Raw genomic sequence first — 21,594 nt, 5'->3', positions numbered from 1 at the left:
CTGTAATCATTTATTCACCCTCATGCCATTTCAAACCTCCTTTTTTTCATGTAACACAAAATGTTTTTTCCCCATACAAAAAAAGTGGATGGTGATTCTTTCAGTCAAGATCCTGTCCAGACAAAAATATACTTCACTGTAAAACGTAAAATTGCAGTAACCTGCAAAATTTGTTACCTTAAAAACTGTTTTATTTGTTTTCTTGTTTTGTTGGCATAACTTAATGACTTTAGGTTGATTCAGCTATATTAATAATAATCTTGACTTGAATAAAACCAGTTAATTTAGATGTTATTTTCAGACGACCACTTTTTTTCAGCGTACTAAAGAAGTCTATGTGCGCTATACCTCATATTTCGCTAGTTTCAGTTGCATGTATACTGTATGTAACTGACTTGTAACTTTGGTATGTGGTTTTCAGTGTGATCTGCCCTGCGGTGGATTGTTCAACATCCAAAATGTCCCAGTCATCCACCGCTGATGAGGGTACAACCTTTGAACATTTGTGGAGTACCCTGTGAGTTTAACCAGCAGTTACATGCATTTTTGTTGTGTTGTCATATGCAGTGTTGGGGGGAAACAAATTACAAATAATGTAAGCTACTTAATCAGATTACTGTTTTCAAGTAACTAAAGTAACACATTACGTTTAAATTTACTATATATATATATATATATATATATATATATATATATATATGTATCTGAGCTACTTTTTCAAATAAGTAAACGCTAGTTACTTTGTTTTCCCATTTATTGACAGACACTTCTCCTGTCCCCATGCAATGTGAGCATGCATTTACTCATCTTGCACAAAAACAGATTCAGTATTCCTCAAATTGAACAAAAACAGTGAAATGCAAACTCAGAATATTACGCAAACCTGTAATAATTAAAAATGTTAAATTACACAAATATACTTTATGTATTTAATCTCACTTTATTAACCATCCAAACCAACCATATACTAATAAGCAAAATGACTTAACCTTAAACATCACATTTGTGTTTCATTTTGTTTTTATTGCTGAAGTAAAAGTGTTGAACTTTCTTCTCCTGGGTCCTATTCTTCTACATTCCAGAATGGCAGCGCAGCTGAAAGGTTTGTTTGAGCTGCGCCCTCTACTGTACAGGCGTGCATTTGCATTTCCTTACATTTTCCAAAAATATAACTTTTGTTTGTCATTAAAAAATAAACAAGCAAGCCCAGCCCAGGTGAGAAAAAGTAACGCAACACATTACTTTCCATAAAAAGTGACTAAGTTACACAATTAGGTAACTCAATATTGTAATGCATTACTTTTAAAAGTAACTTTCCCCACCATTGTAAGCTTTCGGTCCGAATGCAGCAGTATCAGATTTATTAACAAACCTCAAAACAAAATACTCAGAACACTTGAAAAGCAAGAACAGAACAACCGATTATGACGAAGAACAGACTACGAACAGAAAGAAACCCAGAGCTTAAAGTCGCCCTAGCAATAATTGTATCCCTTAAAACTCATCTTTGATGACAAAATGACATATTTAAAAAAAAAAATTCAGTGAAAAACATTTCTTCGTGCCTTAAAATAGCTTGTATGTACCTACACCCTTGCTTCATTTAGTATATGCGAATACATGAATATGCTAATTAGCCCCGCCTCCACTCACTCGCCGGCCCAGAGATCCACTCGCTCTGTCAACTTACTGAGGCAAATGCTGCACAATGGTATCGCTCTTTATAACGTCAGACACATAAAGGTAATTAACATGATTAGCCTTTTGCTTGATTACGTTATCAAACAGCTAATAATGTGTTGCTAATGTTACACAAACACAAACCGTTCGCATCTCAGAGTCAGACAGCTGCCATTTAAAAATCAGCCTCGCTTTGAACATCAGAACGTCAGTGGAGAAAGGCATATAGTTCATCATACCATCGCAATATACATTATTTGTATAATTCATAATTTTCATATAAAAAAAAAAGAAAGAAAGAAAACAAAAAATACCGGGATACCCTGGCTTCTCTTGAGACTCCCCTGAATCAGAGCGGTAATGAAATGCTAAAGTCTGCCCGCACATTGACATTGATTGGCTACAAGTTAGTTTGTGACATCAAAAACACCGGCGATTCCAAACTGCGTTTTTTAAAACTGTATTTAGTTGACTGGAGTTTTAAGGAGAAAATACTCAGCAATGGTAGGGTTTTTTTTTGCATATGGTTGTCATATAATGGTACATGCACTTTTACAAGTTGATTGCACTGAAATGTCTGTTGGCAGTGCCTGTACACAACCATCCTATCATGATTAAAATCCATCCAGTGGTTTTGTTTTAATCTCCTTATATGTTTGACCATCTATGAAATCAAGCCGTTCGATATTGTGACGTCATAAGATCGTACGCCCCTCCCACTATTGTGATTGACAGCCGTGCTTCAACACAAGACCCGCCCTGAGCAAGCTGTGACAGCCGTCGTCATAGTAGTCCGCCATTGTTGATATGCTGGAGTAGAATGGCGTCTACGCGATTGTGGTGTTCTGTTCTTAGATGTAATAAGGAACACAGCAGTCATTTGGATGTTCCTAAATCTGAGCCGTTATAGATGCAGTGGCTGAGTTTTGTTTTTGAAGCGATATGCCCAAAGGATTGACGCGGGGATTCCCTCACGAGGATTCCCCACGATCGTCCATGCTTTCATGTTTACGCGAATCATTTCACACCAGACAGCTTTACAAACGAGAAAAAACGGATCGGTACCAACGTGTTACTGCTGAACCTCCAGAAGATGTGAGTGTAATGTTTTATTAACCTTTATATTAGTATTTATATTAATCTTTGCGAAATTTGCAAACCTTGCTGCAGGCTTCACGATGAATGCATCTAAGGTTTACACTCAGGGTACATTACAGCATGTTTTCTATGTACGACGTTCTCAATATAATTCATAATCCCACGTTTATAATGAACAACGCGTGGTTATTGTGTTACAAACGGTGTACGCACAGAACAGAGGGGCGGGGTGAGCAAAGCTCATTATCATTTAAAGACACATGCACTGAAACGGCGTGCTGAAAACAGAGCTGTTTTTGACCAGGTAAAATTAGTGTTTTCTTACAATACTAATGAGAATTTTTAATTAAAGTATATTACAAACTTTTAATTTAGACCCTAAAGAATCATATTAGCTTGTACAAAAATGGCATTATATGACCCCTTTAAAGCACATTAAAAACACCATAGACATATAAACAACATTAAAAACTTGATTTTTACCACAGGGGGACTTTAAATACACAGACAAACCAATCAACAAAATTAATAACAGGTGCGAAAAATGTATGGAACCATTAAAAAAAAAAGAACTGAAAACTTGGACACAGAACCAAAACACGTGACAAACCCATCCAGAAACAAACCCAGATTATCCCTTAGTCATATGTCTGGTAACATTTAGCTGTAATATCAGCAGCACGTTTTGATATTAGTAACAATTAATTTGCACTATTTCGAGATAAACTACAATTTGTTTTCTTTTGAATTACAGGTACAAAAAAATTAAAACAGATGCACTATGGGAAAATCTTTTACATGACCTTTTAATATAAACTGGACCTGCTTATATAATCCTTTTCTTATTGCCGTACTGTGTCTTGTTACAGGGAGCCAGACAGCACATATTTTGAGCTTCCTCAGGCAGGACACTCAGGAGACCGGGCTTCCAGCAGCCTGCCCAGCAACCGCGCCGAAGTCTGCATGGACGTCTACCACATGAGAGACATGAACGACAATGTCATGGTAAGAAGCCGGCGGAAAAGTCTCTGAGTGCAGATTTGTGTCAAGCAAATACAGCTGCAATCTATTGATTCACAAACATTCAATACATTCTCAGTAAAATCAATCAAGTGAATCCAACTTGACAGGATGTGCTAGTATTTTTTTAATTTTTTTGTGGTTTATGTTTGTTTATTGTATTTTGCTTGTTTGCAGTTGTGCAATTATAATTAATATGAACTAATTCTACGTAATCTGTCGATTAAATTTGGTGACATAAAACTGGAAGTATAATAATTGTAAAAGAATCACAAAAATTAAGTGAAGAGTTTTAGTTAGAATATAGCAAAGTCATTTCAACCTCGCATACACACACACACGCACATGCACAAAAAATTTAAACTCAGCCTGTAATACTGAACTTTTCTGGTTTTCCCTCCTTATCCATCAGGATTCCCTCCTCAGTCCCTAGTTTCCCTCTCGTGCGCTGTTTTTTCCCTCCCTTCGGGCTCTGCAGGCTAGGGTATTGAGTGGAGGGTGTAGTGGGAGGTTGTGATGCCTTAATTAGAGAGAAAAGCCAAGCCAGGAACACGACACCTGCTACTGCCTCCCATCTGGGGCGCACGTGCCGGGAAACAGAGAGCAGAGAGATGGATGGATACATGGCGAAATCTCACAAGGTCACATTTCACCTCAAAAAAAAGAAAAAAAAAAGAAAGAAAATTATATATTTTTTTGCATAAAAAAAGGAAGCATATTTTAGCACCCATTTAAAACACATATTTTAGGATGTTGTGACTTTAATTATATGACAATTACGGTATGCACATTTCCCACAGTTCTTATTAGCATATTAATGCATACCGAACATTTGACTTTTTTGTGTGGAATTTTCATTATTCTAAGTTGTGAATCTAATTTGATTCTAAATTACTGTTCTTACTGTTTCTTATAATGATTGATCATAAAATAATTGTAATTAAATCAGCAAAAATTAAAGTAGTACAACAAATACATAAAATATTTAGTTAAAATATCAAATTATTTGTACTTTAATATTTTCAGTTATACAATTGATCATGTAGTAATACTATTATACAATAATGAGGATGAGATTTGTTTGCATTATCTTAATGAGAATGGGGGAAATATGCTTAAAATGTGATGAAAATGTTGTGATGCATAAAAATGGTAACTGTACTTAGCATTAATAACATTATATATATAAGCTATATATATAATATATATATAAAAATAATAATATATATATATATATATATTATTTTTTATTATCATTATTTTTATTTATTTTTATTTTTTGAGGTGAAATATGATGTTTTTGCGAGATGAATTCATTATATCTTGTACATGGTTTTGTGCAGTTTTTACTCTCTGCATCAGTGGTTCCAGAATTCTGTGAAATATCTATTCTAGGGCATATGGATTTCCTTTGGTTGTCCGCTTTAGACTTGGACAAGCATTTCCAAAAATGTATTGATTTTCAAGTGTTTGTTTTTCACTTGGCCCTTATGGGAAATTGCTCTAACCAGTTGGTTATCTCTCTTTTGTGAGGTCTAGCAGTAAGATTAATTTCACCATTAATTAAAAAAAAAAATATCCCAAAACATTTATAATTGGAAAGCCTAAGCTATCTAACCATCCCCCTTGCAAAAAAAAAAATGGTATAGTCTAAGACAAGTGGGCAAGTCTAGGCCTGCTTTTGTTGGTAATGAATAGTCATGAGGCCAAAAAGTGGGAGGGCCAAAGATTTGTTGTTGGCTGCATCTAGAAGCTGACAGGGCAAGGAGAACTGGCGGAAAATCAGAAAAAGCGACTCGCAGTGCGTTTACCTTTCCTGGAGTTGTTGTGTCAAGTTAGTTTCATTCAGAGCATCTAAAGTGAAGAGGTGAGACGTGCAGAACTCACCTGTGTATTCTGTGAGGTCACATGACCAGACCAGTGGGAGAATCTCCCCTGTCTTTTGCCTGCCTAGCGGGAACGTGACAATGCTGTGTGTCGGTGACCTGCCTCATTACTACAGCACGGTAGGTGAGCAGTTCCTGAATCATCCGCTTGATTTTTCCAGAGCAATGTTGTTTCTTTGCTCGCTGTCATTTTTATTTTATTTTATTATTTATTTTTTAATTAAAAAATATACTTAAAAAAAAAAATGTATTATATTATTTTGTATTTTATTTTGCGTTTTATTTTATTTTATTGATGACTTATTAATCATTATATTAACTTAAATGTATAAGTTAATCTTCTATTGCACCTTATATTGATGTCAGTCTTTGGTGAGGCTCTTCAGTGTAAGGCTTATCTGTAATTGAGTTTCAAATAATAATTTGATTATAATTGGTGAATATACATATAATGTGGTTTGATTATGTCCTATCTTGCTTGATAGAACACCTTCAGCTATACTGATGCTATAGTTTCAGCACATCTGTAAGATGGACACCTGTTGATGTTCCTGACTGTGCACTTTGGTATCGGTTTGATTCTTTTTTAAGGGGTTTCAGAGATTTTGTTAGTTGAACTAAGCAAATGCAGAATTTGATTGTTTTGGTTTTATTAATATTTTGCAATTTAGGGTGGTCATCTCACACCTGTTTGCGGAATCCAAAAAAAATCTTCATTAGGATAATAGTAATTCTTTCTGTTTTCAGCAGAGGGTGCTGTTTTTACATTATTATCATACAAAACTTTTCCCACAGACACATCTGCACACTGCCTACTGTTACTGCAAGATCTGACAGATGTACATGGGCTTGTTCTCACACTGTATGAGGAAAGTTATCACAACAGAACCTGGCATTAAACAGCATATTACAGGCTTTACAGCAAAATATAAACTGAAAAAAGTAAATAAATAAAAAGAAAAGATGTAAAATGCAACGCACAATTTTGTTGACAAATGTTTAATAAAATTAAATATGTAATTACTACATTAAATATAATATAATTTGTAACTTTTTTTAATGGAAAAGTGTGTTTTCGGTCAAAATTTGCCTTCATTATATAGTTGAATCTTGTCTGAATGAATGTCAGTTTGGTTTTATTTTGTACGTTTGTCAGTTGTATAAAAAATATTAATATTTAATCAAATATGTTCATGTTGATATAGATTTTAGTTTAATGGGCAATTCATTCATTCATCATATAGGCTATAGAGAGAGAGAGAGAGAGAGAGAGAGAGAGAGAGACATTGCATGTGTGTGCCAAAAATGAAACATTGAATAATTTACTCACACAGCACGTCTCTCTCTCTCTCTCTCTCTCTCTCTCTCTCTCTCTCTCTCTCTCTCTCTCTCCTCTCTCTCTCTCTCTCTCTCTCTCTCTCTCTCTCTCTCTCTCTCTCTCTCTCTCTCTCTCTCCTCTCTCTCTCTCTCTCTCTCTCTCTCTCTCTCTCACACACACACACACACACACACACACACACAGCAATGCTTCTGTTCTGTTTCAACTTGCCACAGAACATGTTGAGACTTACTGATGAGGCACACCTGAGTGTGTGTGTATGTGTGGTTAACTCTGAAACAGCGTTTCTCACATTTTCTTGTTCATTTTAAGAGATCCTTTATGGAAAGCCCCTTATATTTGAGCCAAAAACTAAATGAAGAAAACTAGGATGTATAGGATATACTGTAGGTACGTGCTAAAGCAAGTATCACAATTACTGCTGAACATACTTAGGGTTATGGATTTGAACAAACCCTAAAGTTTTAAACTTAAGCATGTAACTGCACCTTTTGTGTTACAAGCATGAATGATTCCTCAAATCTTGCTACTTGTTGAGGAGAGATGCGGCTTGAAGTGGTCAGATACAGTTGCCTCCTGGTGGATGATAAAACAGTTTGAAATGTCCCATTGACTCACATTGAAGGAGGGATATACATCTTTGGACTGAGCTTTTTGACTTGGGCCAGTAAATAACGACTCAGACCACCCTAGCAACCACTTAGCGACATCCTGGCAACACCCTAGAATTTTTATTGGTGAGTTTTGCACAGGAACCATGACTTGGTTCTAGTTTTCAATTAATTGCATGCATGAAAACTCACCTCTCTACCTTTGAACCATTTGCTTTTTGTTTCTCTTGTTCCCTTTTCTCATGTGCATGCTTGAATGGTGTTATTCACACAGGCAGAGTCTTGAGAAAGTGTATTCCGGCAAGTATATTCTTGTGCAGGTGTTGTCCGATGTGCCATAATTAGGACAATGTGTGGTTTCTGACCTCCGTCCCTTTGGACTCCACCTGCTCTCATTCACCATGTCCCACAAGGATCATGACTCCATATAGAGGAGATTTCTCGAGGAGAGAGAGAGAGACTAGCGAGAACAGGTGATAAAGTCTCAGGTTGAGTTGACTGTGAGAGATGAGTGTTTTACTCACTATGGTTTCTATGGGTTCATCGGTGTGTCGTTTGACAGCAGAGGATACGTGATTCTGTTGGTTTGGACAATGCACTATCTGAAAAAGAAGGTAAAGACTTTTCCCTTTGCTTGACTTGTGTTGCAGTTTGGTTATCTAATTTCACAGGTCTCTGATTGGTCTAGAGGTTTTGTGGGAATCATTACCCATCATGCTTTTTTCCTGAACTTTGAGTTAATATATCAAGACTGCATGAGTCTTGATTTAATCATGCTCTGCATGATAATGGTAGCATTTTCTTTCAATTTTTTTGAGGTTTTGAAGATAATTTTTATATCATATTTATATAATTATAGTGTAATTTTGATTTTTACTTTGGATTTCTGTGGAAAACGCAAGTGGTGCTTGTCCATGAAAACCATGAGTGTTCTGGGTGGTTGCTAGGGTGTTGCTAGGGTGTTTCTAAGTTGTTTTGGGTTGTTTTTTGGTGGGTCCTCACTGGCCCAAGTCAAAAGAAAGTCTCTTTGATATTATAATTTTTAGCTATCACTCCTGCTTCCAAGTGAATGAGTTTTTCTCCCCACATTTTATAGTCTGCCAGGTGAAATCATAAGTCTGATAACTTTTGAGCAAACTGCACAATTTGAAATGTCACACAAATGGTATGGGATGATTCACTAACCCTAAGTATGAGTAATAGCAATGTTAATATTTATAAAGCTTGGAATAAAAAAATGATGAAACAAATGAAAAACAAAGAAAAGGTCTATATTTGAGGACTTTGAACTCTTCAAAAGCATGAGAATACATCGTTTGTTACCAAATTTGTCCAGCTGAGCTTTACTTTTATCACACCTGTTGAGGTACTACTAGCCCAACAGTTATGGAAACATAATTTATGAGTGGTGGGTATGATCTGTGAGTTTTGTGTTTGTAAGTTAGAGAAGAGAATGGCAGGCAATTAGACATGGGACAGATTATGGTTGTGTTTTACAACCTACCCTTTGCCTGGAGGCATGGCTCCCTCTCGTACGTCCCAACAAGGTGTAACTGGAGCTGTAGAAGTGGAGTGGATGGAGTCTTATCTCCTCCCTCTTTTCTTTCAATATCAGCTTTTTTTTGCCTACCTCCTTCACCTGTCTCCCTCCCACTATTTTACCTGTCTCACCCTCCTTCACTGTCTGCCTTTTCACTCAGTCTCAGTACAGCCTACTGAGCAGCAGTATGGAACAAGGTTTGGGGAACAGACCAGCGTCTACCAGTCCGTACAGCTCAGAGACCACCTCCAACGTGCCAACGCCGTCACCCTACTCTCAGCCAAACTCAACCTTCGAGGCCATGTCTCCAGCCCCGGCCATCCCCTCCAACACTGACTACCCTGGGCCGCACAACTTCGAGGTCACCTTCCAGCAGTCGAGCACCGCCAAGTCAGCCACCTGGACGGTGAGTAGAGCGCCTCGGTTGTGGCGCAACTGCATCACGTGTTTCTTTATGAACCCATGCACACACTATGCTTTTCCCACACTAACTGGCGATCGCACGCAGAACTTTTACATTTCTCTGGTTGCTTTTGCCCTTTCTTCGACGTCGACTTCTCTAATAGATTCTCATGTTGGCTGCATTCCCGCTTTGTTCCTCTTTTTAATATGTTTCTGAGAACTAAACATCTGTATATGGGTAGATGACCTGAAATTTCAAGCAGTGACAGTAGTGTCATGTGGTGTGATATGCTATTAATCTCCTTATCGCCTATACCACCTTTAAAATGTTTGATTATGCTTTTGAAAAAAGGATCTTATGCTCACCAAGGCTGCATTTATTTAGTTATAAAAACAACCAGATACATTAATACTGTGAAATATTATTACAATTTACAATAACTCTTTACATTTTAAATTATATTAAAATAGTGAAGACAAAGCTGATTTTTTTTGCAGCCATTTGTCCAGTCTTCAGTGTCACATGATCCTTCAGAAATCAGAAATTGTGAAATCGCAATATGTTTTTCTTGCTTCAGAAAAACAATTAGTTATTGTTTAACGAATATAAAGTTCAAAAGAACAGCATTTAATTAAAATATAACAATTTTGTAACTATTTTGTTACTGTCAATTTTGATCAATGCATCCTTGCTGAATAAAAGTATTAATTTCTTTAAGAAGATTCTTAATTTTCTATCTTATTTTTTCTGTAATTATTATATATGCAGTATTATGACCACATTTTTGGAATATTTGCACTTCATTACATAAAAATGTTAAAACACTTGTCATGCAAAATGACTTTTAATGCAAACTGCAAAAAAAATGTGAAAATAAAACATTTTAAGAATTGAAAATATGATGACAAGTCACAAAACCTGCAATATATTCCTTCCCGTTAAAAGCGGTATGTTATTTGTCATCTATCCATAAATGTATATTTTTTTAAATAATTCAGTCTCTGTCAGGTTTCTTGTACTTCGATTGTTGTTTTGTAAGTTAACTGCGACAGTTCCCTGATATACTGCTCTCTCTCTGAGAAACAATCATTCAAAAAGCTTTATCAAAAAAGTTTGCCTTATCAAAAAAAACTTTTGTAATTAAATTACAGAAACATAAAGTTTAAATTCTTTAGTGTGTCTGAGTCCAACATGTTTGTTTGGATTTTAGAAATAGTTCGAGCTCGAAGCAAGTTGTTCACAAACTATAAAGATCTATATCATGATACTCTGCTCTGTTACCATTTCCACATGGTTCTTCTTGAGGTTTAAGGAGACTAATGAAACTTAGGAGCTGAATTGCATCTTTTTTTTTTTTATGTTGTTGATCAACATTTACCTTGTAAGTGGTCCGAAGTGGTTGCTCATGCACATGTTGCTTAACTGATGCTAGGGTGTTCTGTTTTAAGTGGTTTCTACAGCATTGCTAGATGGTTGCTGTAGTGTTCTGGTTGGTTGCTTAAAGAAATTATGCATCAAAGTTTAATACTTAGGTTTAGTGGTTAGTTCAGATATTTAATAAGAGACATAGCGCTTATACTTTCTTCTTATACATTATTGCATCCACCGAAGAAAAGAAATCACAGTGATGCTTGAAATGAGAGCAGTCAGTGTTTTCCCCAAAGTCCAGTGTCGCCCTGATGAAAGGTGCTACATCAGTCTGTCATGAAGATGACCCTCTGAAACAGGAGATGGGGCTCTTTCTTGTGTTGGTGGCTCTTAGGTTGTTTGTTGGATGAAGTCAAGCGTGAGGCTTGGTCTCTGACTTGATGTGGATGTGTAAGATGATAGCGGTTCCAGGAAGGTGAGTGCTATGGCCATCACTCAGTGTCTGCCTGTGAAGACTGTCACCTTTGACGCGCCACGTTCCGCTCCATTCTCAAAGACTAGGTCTCTGTGAACAACAATAACAGGAGGATAAGCTTCCAAAATGGGCATACGTGGAGTTTCCAGCACAGATTGCTGTTTACGTTTCAGGGTAAGAGAAGCAGGCTTTAAATGTGAGTGCGTTTGGTACCTCAGTTACCGCCATAGCTAAATAATGATACATGCTATTAGTCTTGTTTTCTTTATATTATATATATTGGAAATCTATATGTGAATATTCCTTCCCTGTTCAAAAAACACCTGGCTATCTTGTTTCACAAATTCCTGATTGGTCCATATTACCCATCCGACTTCTCTGGACTTTGAGCTATCACCTCATGTTTTCGAGTGTTAAATGTGCATGAATCTAAATATTAATGTTAGCAATTTCAGTAAAAAAATGACTTTACTGTGTTTTTAAGTAAATGTATAAATTTATCTTTGACATTTATTTTATCATATAGAAATAACTTTTAGAAATTATGTTATTAGCTTAACCCTAACCCTTTCCGAACCTGTAAGACTTTCTTTCTTCTTTGGAACATAAGATATTTTGATTAATATGTTTTTGTTTTTGTTTTTTTGTCCATGCAATGAAAGTCAATGGTGACCAAAACTACTTGATTGTCAACATTCTTAATTTTTAATTATAATAAAAAAAAAAAAAATTGTGTTACACAAGAAAGAAAGTCATGCAGGTTTAAAATCACATGAGAGTGAGTAGAGTGAGTGGTTTTTGGGTGAACTGTCCCTTTAAAAATGCACTCAATCATTTTCATGCGGTAAACAGTTTTGTTTAACAAAATATGAAAAAAGGTTGTAAAATAAAGATGACATGTTATTGGACACTTTTTCTTACAGAATAAATGAACAATGGCTGACTTCAAATTGCATTACTTCAATGGCATCCATATCTGAAAGGTTTTTTTTTTACTTGTTTTTTTTTTAATGCTACATGCAAATGATCCTCCATGCCACTAGTTGTCAGTATAAGTCCAAGATGACTGCTGTATGATCCTGTGCAACATAAACAAAAAGGGGATATATTTTTTGATTATTTTGCACTAGCTGATATCATACACTGAAGCAAATTTGGAAGGATTTACTTTGGGAAAAAAAAATTCACTCGTTTTTTTTGTAAAACATATTCCAAATACATAACCAATAATAAAATCCATTTTCAATGTAGTAGTTTGGGATTTTATAGTGACACTTACTGGTGTTGATGCAGCAAACAAAGTGGGTTACCAATATGCCACTGTAGAAATACCTCATTGTCCTAGTAATGTAAGGATTATCAAGATAAAGAAATTACTATTCAGCTGATCATGTGACATCAACTTTTCGGCCTAAATTTTTGCGGCATCAACTTTTAGTATGAGTGTGTGTATGGATGTAATCCGGACATACTACATTCGCCATGTTGTCATTATCGTGTGACCTACCAGCGTCAGTTACGTCGCTTCCCCGCCATTCACAAATCCACTGAATGCACACTTCAGAATCTCGCCAGAAGTAGGTTTTCTGGGTACTTTTTGCCTACTCTTTTGTATGTGAATACAATTCACTTTTGAGTGAATTCCGATGTACTTCTTTCAGATGCAGTACTTGTATTGGTTCTCCTATTTTAAGTAACATCTAAAGGTAGTGTCAGGGGGAGGAATGTTCGCATTCTTGCATTTGATTGTACAGAAATGTCTATAAGATCATGAGTGCAAGATGACTGACTATTATTCTTAGTCTGTGTTCCTGGTTGTAAATTTGTAAATGTGTCTGTTAAAAGTTAAATTACATATTTAATATCTTGTGGAAGTACACTAGCACATTAGTGTTTTGGCTTTAAATCTAAAATACATACAAAATGTCACAAAAGGTCTTTAAAGCCATATCTTTTTTTGAAATATTCTTTACATCAGGGGTCTTTAATGTTTTTCAGGGCAGGGACCCCCGATACAAAAAGTATCAAAAAGAGTTACTTATTAAGCATGTAGCCTTCCATATTAATAGAAAAATTAAATTGAGATTTATGCATCATACAAAATCACAATTCATTAATCGTTCACAGTTGTTGTAAATTATTTTAATGGATTTGCAGAGTCATAAATTGTACTAGTCAGATGGACAATTAAACATTTACCTGAACTTTGTAGCTTAGGTTAGTTCACCCAAAAATGGAAATTCTGTCATCATTTACTCAACCTCATGTCGTTCCAAACCTGCATCTTCATCTACCCAAACTGATGTGTGTTGATGATTCATTTAAAAAAAAAAAAATCTGTTGTTCATCATATAAAGCGATCAAATCTCTTCAGAAAATTTGAAACTAAACTGCTCAATTCATGTGGATTAGTTTTACGATCTCTTTATGAACTTTTTGAAGCGTCAAAGTGGTAGTTGCGTAGCTGTCAATGGAGGGAACCAAGATATTATAAATATCCTCAGTTGTGTTCCGAAGATGAACGTAAGTCTTACGGGTTTGGAATCTGAAATAGGTGAGGGTTCTCTAGTAAAGTGCAGATACAATATGTAAGCAACGGCTCCACCAAAACATGAAGAGCAATGTAACTAAGTTAGATGTTGTGGGAAGAAGGAGGCGGGAACCGGCCCATCACGGACGACTGCTGTCACATGAAAAAAAACATACACATCAAATAAAATAGCCCAAGCCTGGCCTCTCTCGTCCTTCGCTGTCGTCGCTCCTCCTTTTATGCTTCCGCTCCGCTCCTCTGTGAGAGATACGAGACCGGTGCGTCGCGCTCATTAGTAATCACGCCGCTGGTCTCTCACGGCCCTCGGCCTCGTCCTGCTCGCCACAAGCAATTTACAGTGAGACTTTTTTTTTTTTTTTTTGACTTTTGACTTTTATTAGGATAGGACAGTAGCTAGAGACAGGAAGTGAGGTGGGAGAGAGAGGATCGGGATCAGGAAAGGTCCACGAGCCGGGACTCGAACTCAGGTTGCCCGAAGCACAACGGCGCTACACGTCGACGCACTTGCCCACGAGGCTATTGGCACCGACTACAGTCAGACATTTAAGTCATTACTTTTACAAATAATTGGAACTGAATATCCCAAATATATTGATATGAATATTTTTCTATGAATCTATTAGTCTGCTTTTACATTGCGCACATCTATTTTGTCCCGTGCTAGTTATCACTATGTCAGTTGCAATTTCGAGAGTCAATCATGCATTTATATATAGATGTCACTTCTGAAATTTTGCAGCCGGCGATCCTCTTAGCAGCATGAAAAACTAAACTTTTTTTCAATGGATTATATATAGCCTCGAAAGCGTGAAAAGACTGCTCACTTTACAATCACTATAAAACTGTCACTTATTTCGCGATCTCACAGAGTTCCATTAAAATCAATAAAGTTGTGTACACTGCATAATGAATCTCTTACTTACATTGTGTCTTTGTTTGTTAATGAGATGATTTGTGTGCGTACAGAACTCTGAACAAAAACTCCTAAAACTGATTTAAACACCTCTGATTGGCCACTGCGTTCAAGAGATCAACAAACATGACTGTGATTGGATAGATGACTCAACGCTGCAAAAACACGTTGTAAACAGAAACATTTGACATTCTCTAGAGCGCAAACACAAAACCTCACTGCGCATTTGCCAAATCTGTTTCGCCAGTGTGATATTATTACAGTATCAACTGAGGGTTATGCTTTCATTTGAGGGTGCTAATATTTAATTTTGACTTTTTACCCATGTTTTAATTTACCCCTAGTGGTCGCGGACCCCAGATTGAAGACCCCTGCTTTGCATAGTTTCATGTAAAGAATATCTATAAATAATAATAATAAATAAATAATAGATTCTTGTTATTGTTTGTAACTCCAACACCTTTTTTTGTAACTTGATGTGAGTGTCAGGAAGACAAGAAGCTGCTTGCCTTGCTACTTTTTTTTTGCAACAACTTTCAGTTTCATTCTGCCGCTCACTCTAAAGACCAGTAAACGTTTTACTTTATCCTCCAAAAGAAACAGAGAAAGGTAAAAATGACTCAGGATTATTGTGATATGTGAAATCTCAACCTCAAATTCAGGGAATTTCCAGGCATAATACAAAGGCTTGCAGGATAAGGATATCTGAGATTAGTGTGTAAGTGGGAAGTGACTCATTGTGTGTCGAACTGAAGGGTTAAGACATGATGCTCTTGGATTTGTGTAGCCTCGGGATGCTTTGGGAGAGGCATGGGGGCATTTTGACTGTAATCTACTTGATCCGCAGTGGGCTTCACACCGCTACCTGAAACAACATTCCTCTTAGCCAAACTCATGGATGAACCATTTGTAAATCTGGAGTATTGCACAATTGACTGTTAGAATTGTAGGGGTAATGTTACCTCTGCTTGTGATGTTTGCCAATAATTATGCTTGCATTAATTGTTTTAATTAAGCCACGTCACATGATCAGGAATTGCACACGACCTGCTTAAAGGAGTGTGTGAGTGACATGTATAAATGTAAAATGTATAAATATGCAAAAGGAGATGCTTTGCAGAATGTCTTGACTGCTCTTTTCCATATGTGGAACAGTGGAATTTTGTAAAAAAATTCTGTTTAACTTTAACTTATTTCACTTTTAGTTTTAGTAATTTCAGTACTTCAATTTAAATGTATTTTTCAGGTCATTTCTAATGTTTGCTTAAGTTTTCTATTTCAGCTTTTTTTGTGTTAATGAAAATAATTTTGAATAGTTTTAGTTAAAAAATAATAACACTAATGAGGACTGTAGCTGTCCGGTTCCAAAATGACAAAAAACAAACAATAAAAGTACCTTAAATTTAGTCCATATGACTTTTGCACTATATTCCAAGTACTAAGGACCAGAAGTTTTATTCTTTATTCCTTGACAACATTCCTATCAGTTGTTTGTGCATATTTGAAATTAGTACGTCAAGACATGCTACACCAGGTTTGATATTGGAGGGGAATATTTTTAGGGAATAACAAATTACATTTTAGGCATTTCATCGCACATCACATGACATTTACATTTAATCATTTAGCAGACGCTTTTATCCAAAGCGACTTACAAATGAGTAGAGCAATAGAAGCAATCAGACCAACAAGAGGGTAACAGTATACAAGTGCTGTAACAAGTCTCAGTTAGTCTAGCACAGTACACATAGCAAGTTTTTTTTTTTTTTATCAGAAAAACAACAACAAATAGAATAGAAAAGGTAAGTGCTAGTGCTATTAAAGGCACACTATGCAGTTTCCGTTTTTCTCAAACAGCGACCCCTAGAGTCGCTGTTGAGTACTTGTATTTAACGTTACTGTCGTAAATACCGCAGAGTCGTCGTTTTCTTTTCCTTGACTCTTCCGACTGCGCCTTCTTCATTTTCTTCGTCGACTCTGCCATGATTCACGTCTGAAATGCGTGCTAGTGTCTTCCATAGAGGCTGCTTCATATGTTGTTGATGTGTGTGACGTCGTGCCGTAAAGCAAGTCGTGATTCTCGCGAGATTTGTCGGGGCGCCACCTCTCAAACCTGCATTGCCTGCGGCATCTTTGCCCACTTTGCTATCGGGATGATTCGCCCTACTATGAGTTTGTTTACCATCTAAATGATTTCGAAGCTGTTATATTAAGGTACAAATCTTGCATAGTGTGCCTTTAATTGGTCAGGCGCTGACGAAAAAGATGGCTAAAGACTCAGCTGCTCGAATTAAGATAGGCAGGTCATTCCACATGATTTCAGAAGATATCAGAATATAGTATTTATGATACTATCTTGCGTATATTTGACTGTTTAAGCTCAATAAGCAGCGAAAAATAACTCAATTTAGTGCTGAGAGGCGGCTTTATCTGCGCGCACTTTGGGTGTGAGCACAAAATATGTGTCAGAGAGATGAGAGAGCGAGAAAGCGCGGCTGGTATCAAGTATCTATTCTGTAGAAAATGAGTATCGGAAGCGTTCCAGATATTTCAGTATCGATATGTATCAAAAAAAGCGATATTTTTTGGCAACACTACATTGCAGGTTGGCGGGTGTTAATGTCAAGCCCTGTGTGTTACAGTCGGATTGGTGCAGAGTTCAGAGACCACGTCCCTGTCCTTGGTTCTGAACCCCTTCTGATCATTCAGCTTTCTCAAATGACCTTGTGCAAGCTCCTAAAGGTGTTTTTTTTTTTTTTATCGCTGAGCTTTTGTTAGGGTCATTTTATGTTATCTTCCTAAATCATGTCTGTTTCTGCCTGGGCCGTTGCCTCTGTCTTCTTAGGTCCCAATTAAAGTATGATATCACTGAGTGAATCATAAAAACAAATTGTGTGTTAGGGATAACTGTTTAAAAGCTCCCTCTCAAATGTACATTATAGGCTTAAAGCATGAGCTGTCATAAGGGATGAAAATGAGTTCTGACACCTCAGCTTTTCCAATAAAGACCCCAACACTTTCTTTTTTTTTTCATTGTTGGCATATAAGTTGGGCAAGCCTGAGCATGTTTATGCTTCTGGAATATTTGAGGCTGCTCTTCTTAGTTTTTACCCTCATAGTCAGCTAGCGGGTCTAAACACGCCCCAAAGCCAGCGCATCCTTCCTCTCCAAATGACAAAACCTAACAGCAAACACAAATGATGAGATTTCCTACATATGTGCACATGCACTGCATGCATACTTTGTTCATTTTTAGATGTAAAATCAGGTTGGCCCTTCATTCTTCTAGTTTGGTTTTGCCTTATTTGCAATGAAACTAGAGTGATAGTTCAGCTAAATATGGAAAATCATGCACTCAATTTCATGTTATTCCAAACCGCATGAGTTTTTTTTCTTGCACAAAACACAAAAAGGGAAATTTAGCAGATTGTACAAGCTACTTTCTTTTTTCCACACAGTGAAATTGAATGGGAACAATGGACATCTGTTCACTTTCATTGCGTGGAAAAGTACATCTTGGACATTCTGCTAAATATATCAGTAGCATCCTCCACAATATATATTTCTTACTTTTACACTTCCTTTTATAGCCAATTTTATTTGAACCTTTTACTCTAACCTAAAATTTTGTGCAAAAATGTTATTTGTCGTCTTCCCAGTCTCTGAATTCAGAGATCTTCTTATGCTGAACATTTTAACAAAACAATTATTGTTTTAAGAAAAAAAAAGGTCTGCCCCTCCCTGTAAAGAATACTTGTTTCCACATGTCTGCAAACAGCAACTCCAAACTAAGTCCCTCTAAAAATATGGAAATAAGTTAAGTGCTCTGAGCTCAGACGAGGCTCAAATAGAAGTTAAGTGAATCTGAAAAACTTGAGAATAAATGTGATCAGTGTGCTGTAAAAATGGCAAATAGTAGTTTTGACATGACATGGAGAAAATCTAGAGGTGATTTTTAGAGATTTTTATTTCTGTGACAGGGCCTTTTATTCAAGAACATCTGGATTATGTTAGAACTGCTTTTGTCCATACAATGAAAGTAAATGGGGTCCAAAAATGTAAAGCCTCACACGTCATGCAGAAAATACAGTATATATATACCGTGGCCACAAATTAAGGATTCATTCCCACAACTTATTTTTTTGTTCTCTCGTTTTAGCAATTAGTTTCCTTCCTTGATTCAATCAAAAAAAGGGAACAGGCCACAAACGAGGGAACAAATCCTTAATTCGTGGCCACGATAGATAGATATTTTCCTGCATGTAATATGCAGGGAAACCTACAAAACAACAATGGAAATGAGACATAAAAAAAAAAAAAAAAAAAAATCTATTTTGATCTATTGTGACAACATGAGGGCAAGTAAATGATGACACTTTTTTTTTTTTTAATGCTGTATGTTTTTTCTTGCTAATGCAAGTCTTTATTACTATTTAAAAAGTTCTTTATTTGTGGAGTGCAACTATTTCTCCCAAGCATGTCCTTGGAGGGACAGTGGAGCAGTATGTGATGCTGGCTGCAATTTCACAGCCGTTAGCATAGGCAGCACATTTGTGAATTTATCGACGGAGATGGGGAGTTGGCTGAATTTGCGGGTGGCATGCTGAAACATGTCCATCAGGCTGTCAGACTCGTCATTATCACTTAGGCCCGCGAGCCTGCCCGAACGTGTGCCTTTCCAATGCTCACCTTCCTCCAGCCCATCATCTTATTTTACCTTACATCACTTCACACCGTCTCCACACTGCAGGCGAGCGATGCAGCGCTGCATTATAATCAAGCAAGATGTCTACAAAGTGCACATTTCGTGCTTTGTTTCTTTTGCTTGCAGTGCAAATGGCTTTGTGTGTTTTTGTTCGTTGCATTGCTTACAATGGAGATGATGGGTTTTATCTTTATTCATGATATATACATATTCATTCACCTTGATTTCTTCTTCAAACTAATAACTTTATTATATTATATTATTTATAAAAGTTCTTCAGGGGTTGTTAGCAGCATCATAATGGCCTAAAGGGGCCATATGGTTATCCATAAGGACAACAAGTATGAAATGTTTTTGTGGAAAAAAAGTTTTTTGAAAAGCTGTTTTCAACAACACACTGTGTAACACACATTGTAAGCAATCATTGACCACTGTGAATTTCAGACAGGTGGGTCCAGCTTTCGGAAATCCAGTTTATTGGATTGCCGCTTGATTTTGATCCCTCAACAATAACACCCTTTATGGATGTTGCACATATTTTATTGAATCAAAATCCTTGAAGTGGAAGCACTCGTAAAAATGAATCCAATTAGAACCAAAAAGTTTGGTTCTGAATATCTAATATACTCTTATATAATAAAGTTTTTTTTTCATAAATGGTTCCACACTGTAAAAAAAAAAAAAGTTGAGAAAACTTAAAAGTTTAAGGCAACCAGCTGCAGGACATTTTTGAGTTTTCTCAACTTACGTGTTTGAGTTATCTCAACTTTTCTCAACTTTTTTCATGTTAAATAGTTGAATAAACTTTAAAAACTGAATTTGTCATACAAAACGTAAGTTGGATTTTTTACAGTGCATGAAGAGCCTTTAACATCCATGGACCTGTCGATTTCACAAAATTTCTTTATAGTAAAAAAAGATTTTTCAAATGATTAAAATGCTCTTCACACTTCACACAGAAAAGTGGTTATTTTAAGAACTTAGTGGTTCTTTTGGGAACCCAAAATGGTTCTTCTATGACATTGCTATGAAACCCCCCTTTTGGCATCTTTACTTCTAAGAGTGTAGGAGAAGCTTTTCAATTCTAATAACTATTTATTCTCTAGTTCTTATAAAAGTTAAGTTCTTTCAGAAAGAATCCAGAAACCAATACATTGATCTGGAGCACCTATAATGTAAAGTAGAATGATTAGCAACTCAAGAACCCAATGCAGCAAAAATGGTTCTTGATAAGAATTGTGTTGGTTGAAGATGTGCTACAAAGGAAGAATCTATAGAAGATACCGTAGTAGATCATTCACATCATTAAAAATAAAGGTTCTTTATTAGCATTTATGGTTCCATTAAGAATCGTTAACATTTAATTTGCACAAAAGGACCTTTTTAGTGAAGAAAGGTTCTTTTTACTATTTAAATGTTTTTCATACAAAGAAAAAAAAATGGTTGTTTTATATTTAACGGTTCACTAAAAGTTTCACCAAAATGGTTCTTCTGTAGCATCGTTGTGAAACCCACCATTTTGGGACCTTTATCCATTAGCATCACCAATTGAGCTCTTCTTGTTCCACTTTCAGTTGGTGGTATAAACACATTAATGTTCTTATCTTTCAATGAGTCCATTTTTGAATTATCACGCTTCTTTCAACTCAACAATAATTTCAACTAAATTCAACTGAATGATAAATGGTTTATGTCCAAAGTAGAGGGATTAAGTGTAAAACAGTGGTAAGATGATGTGAATAAGGGTGTGTGTGTCACATGGGCGTGTTGAGACGTCTCCCTGTGCTGACACATCTTCACCCAATGATCTATGCGGCTCTCTAATGTGTGTATGTGTGTTTATGTTACTCATTTACATAATCTCTCAGTGAAAGTTGTGCTGATGTTCTTACAGTGAAATAACTGCAAAGTTAAACAATACTACACAGAAAAGAGACTATTACGCCACTTTTACTGTATATTTATAGGTTAGCAGGGGAATCAAATCACTTTGTGGTGTTTTTTA

At 36.3% G+C, this 21,594-nt stretch overlaps 1 protein-coding gene across 1 annotated transcript in view; it reads left to right on the top strand.

Moving 5' to 3' along the window:
• Positions 1-500: 500 nt before the first annotated feature.
• Positions 501-21,594, top strand: part of tp73 (tumor protein p73) — a 43,913-nt gene continuing 22,819 nt past the window's right edge. The window contains exons 1-5 of the mRNA XM_084389397.1: positions 501-517; positions 764-787; positions 1,034-1,102; positions 3,648-3,783; positions 9,335-9,580. Coding sequence (XP_084245523.1) covers positions 3,742-3,783; positions 9,335-9,580 — 288 coding nt within the window. The 5' untranslated portion in view covers positions 501-517; positions 764-787; positions 1,034-1,102; positions 3,648-3,741. The remainder of the gene's footprint in view (positions 518-763; positions 788-1,033; positions 1,103-3,647; positions 3,784-9,334; positions 9,581-21,594) is intronic.

Source organism: Rutilus rutilus, assembly GCF_951802725.1.
Source record: "Rutilus rutilus genome assembly, chromosome: 19".
Lineage (NCBI taxonomy): Eukaryota > Metazoa > Chordata > Actinopteri > Cypriniformes > Leuciscidae > Rutilus > Rutilus rutilus.
The sequence above is the reverse complement of the archived record's forward strand: the minus strand, read 5'-3'. Positions and strand labels throughout refer to the sequence as shown.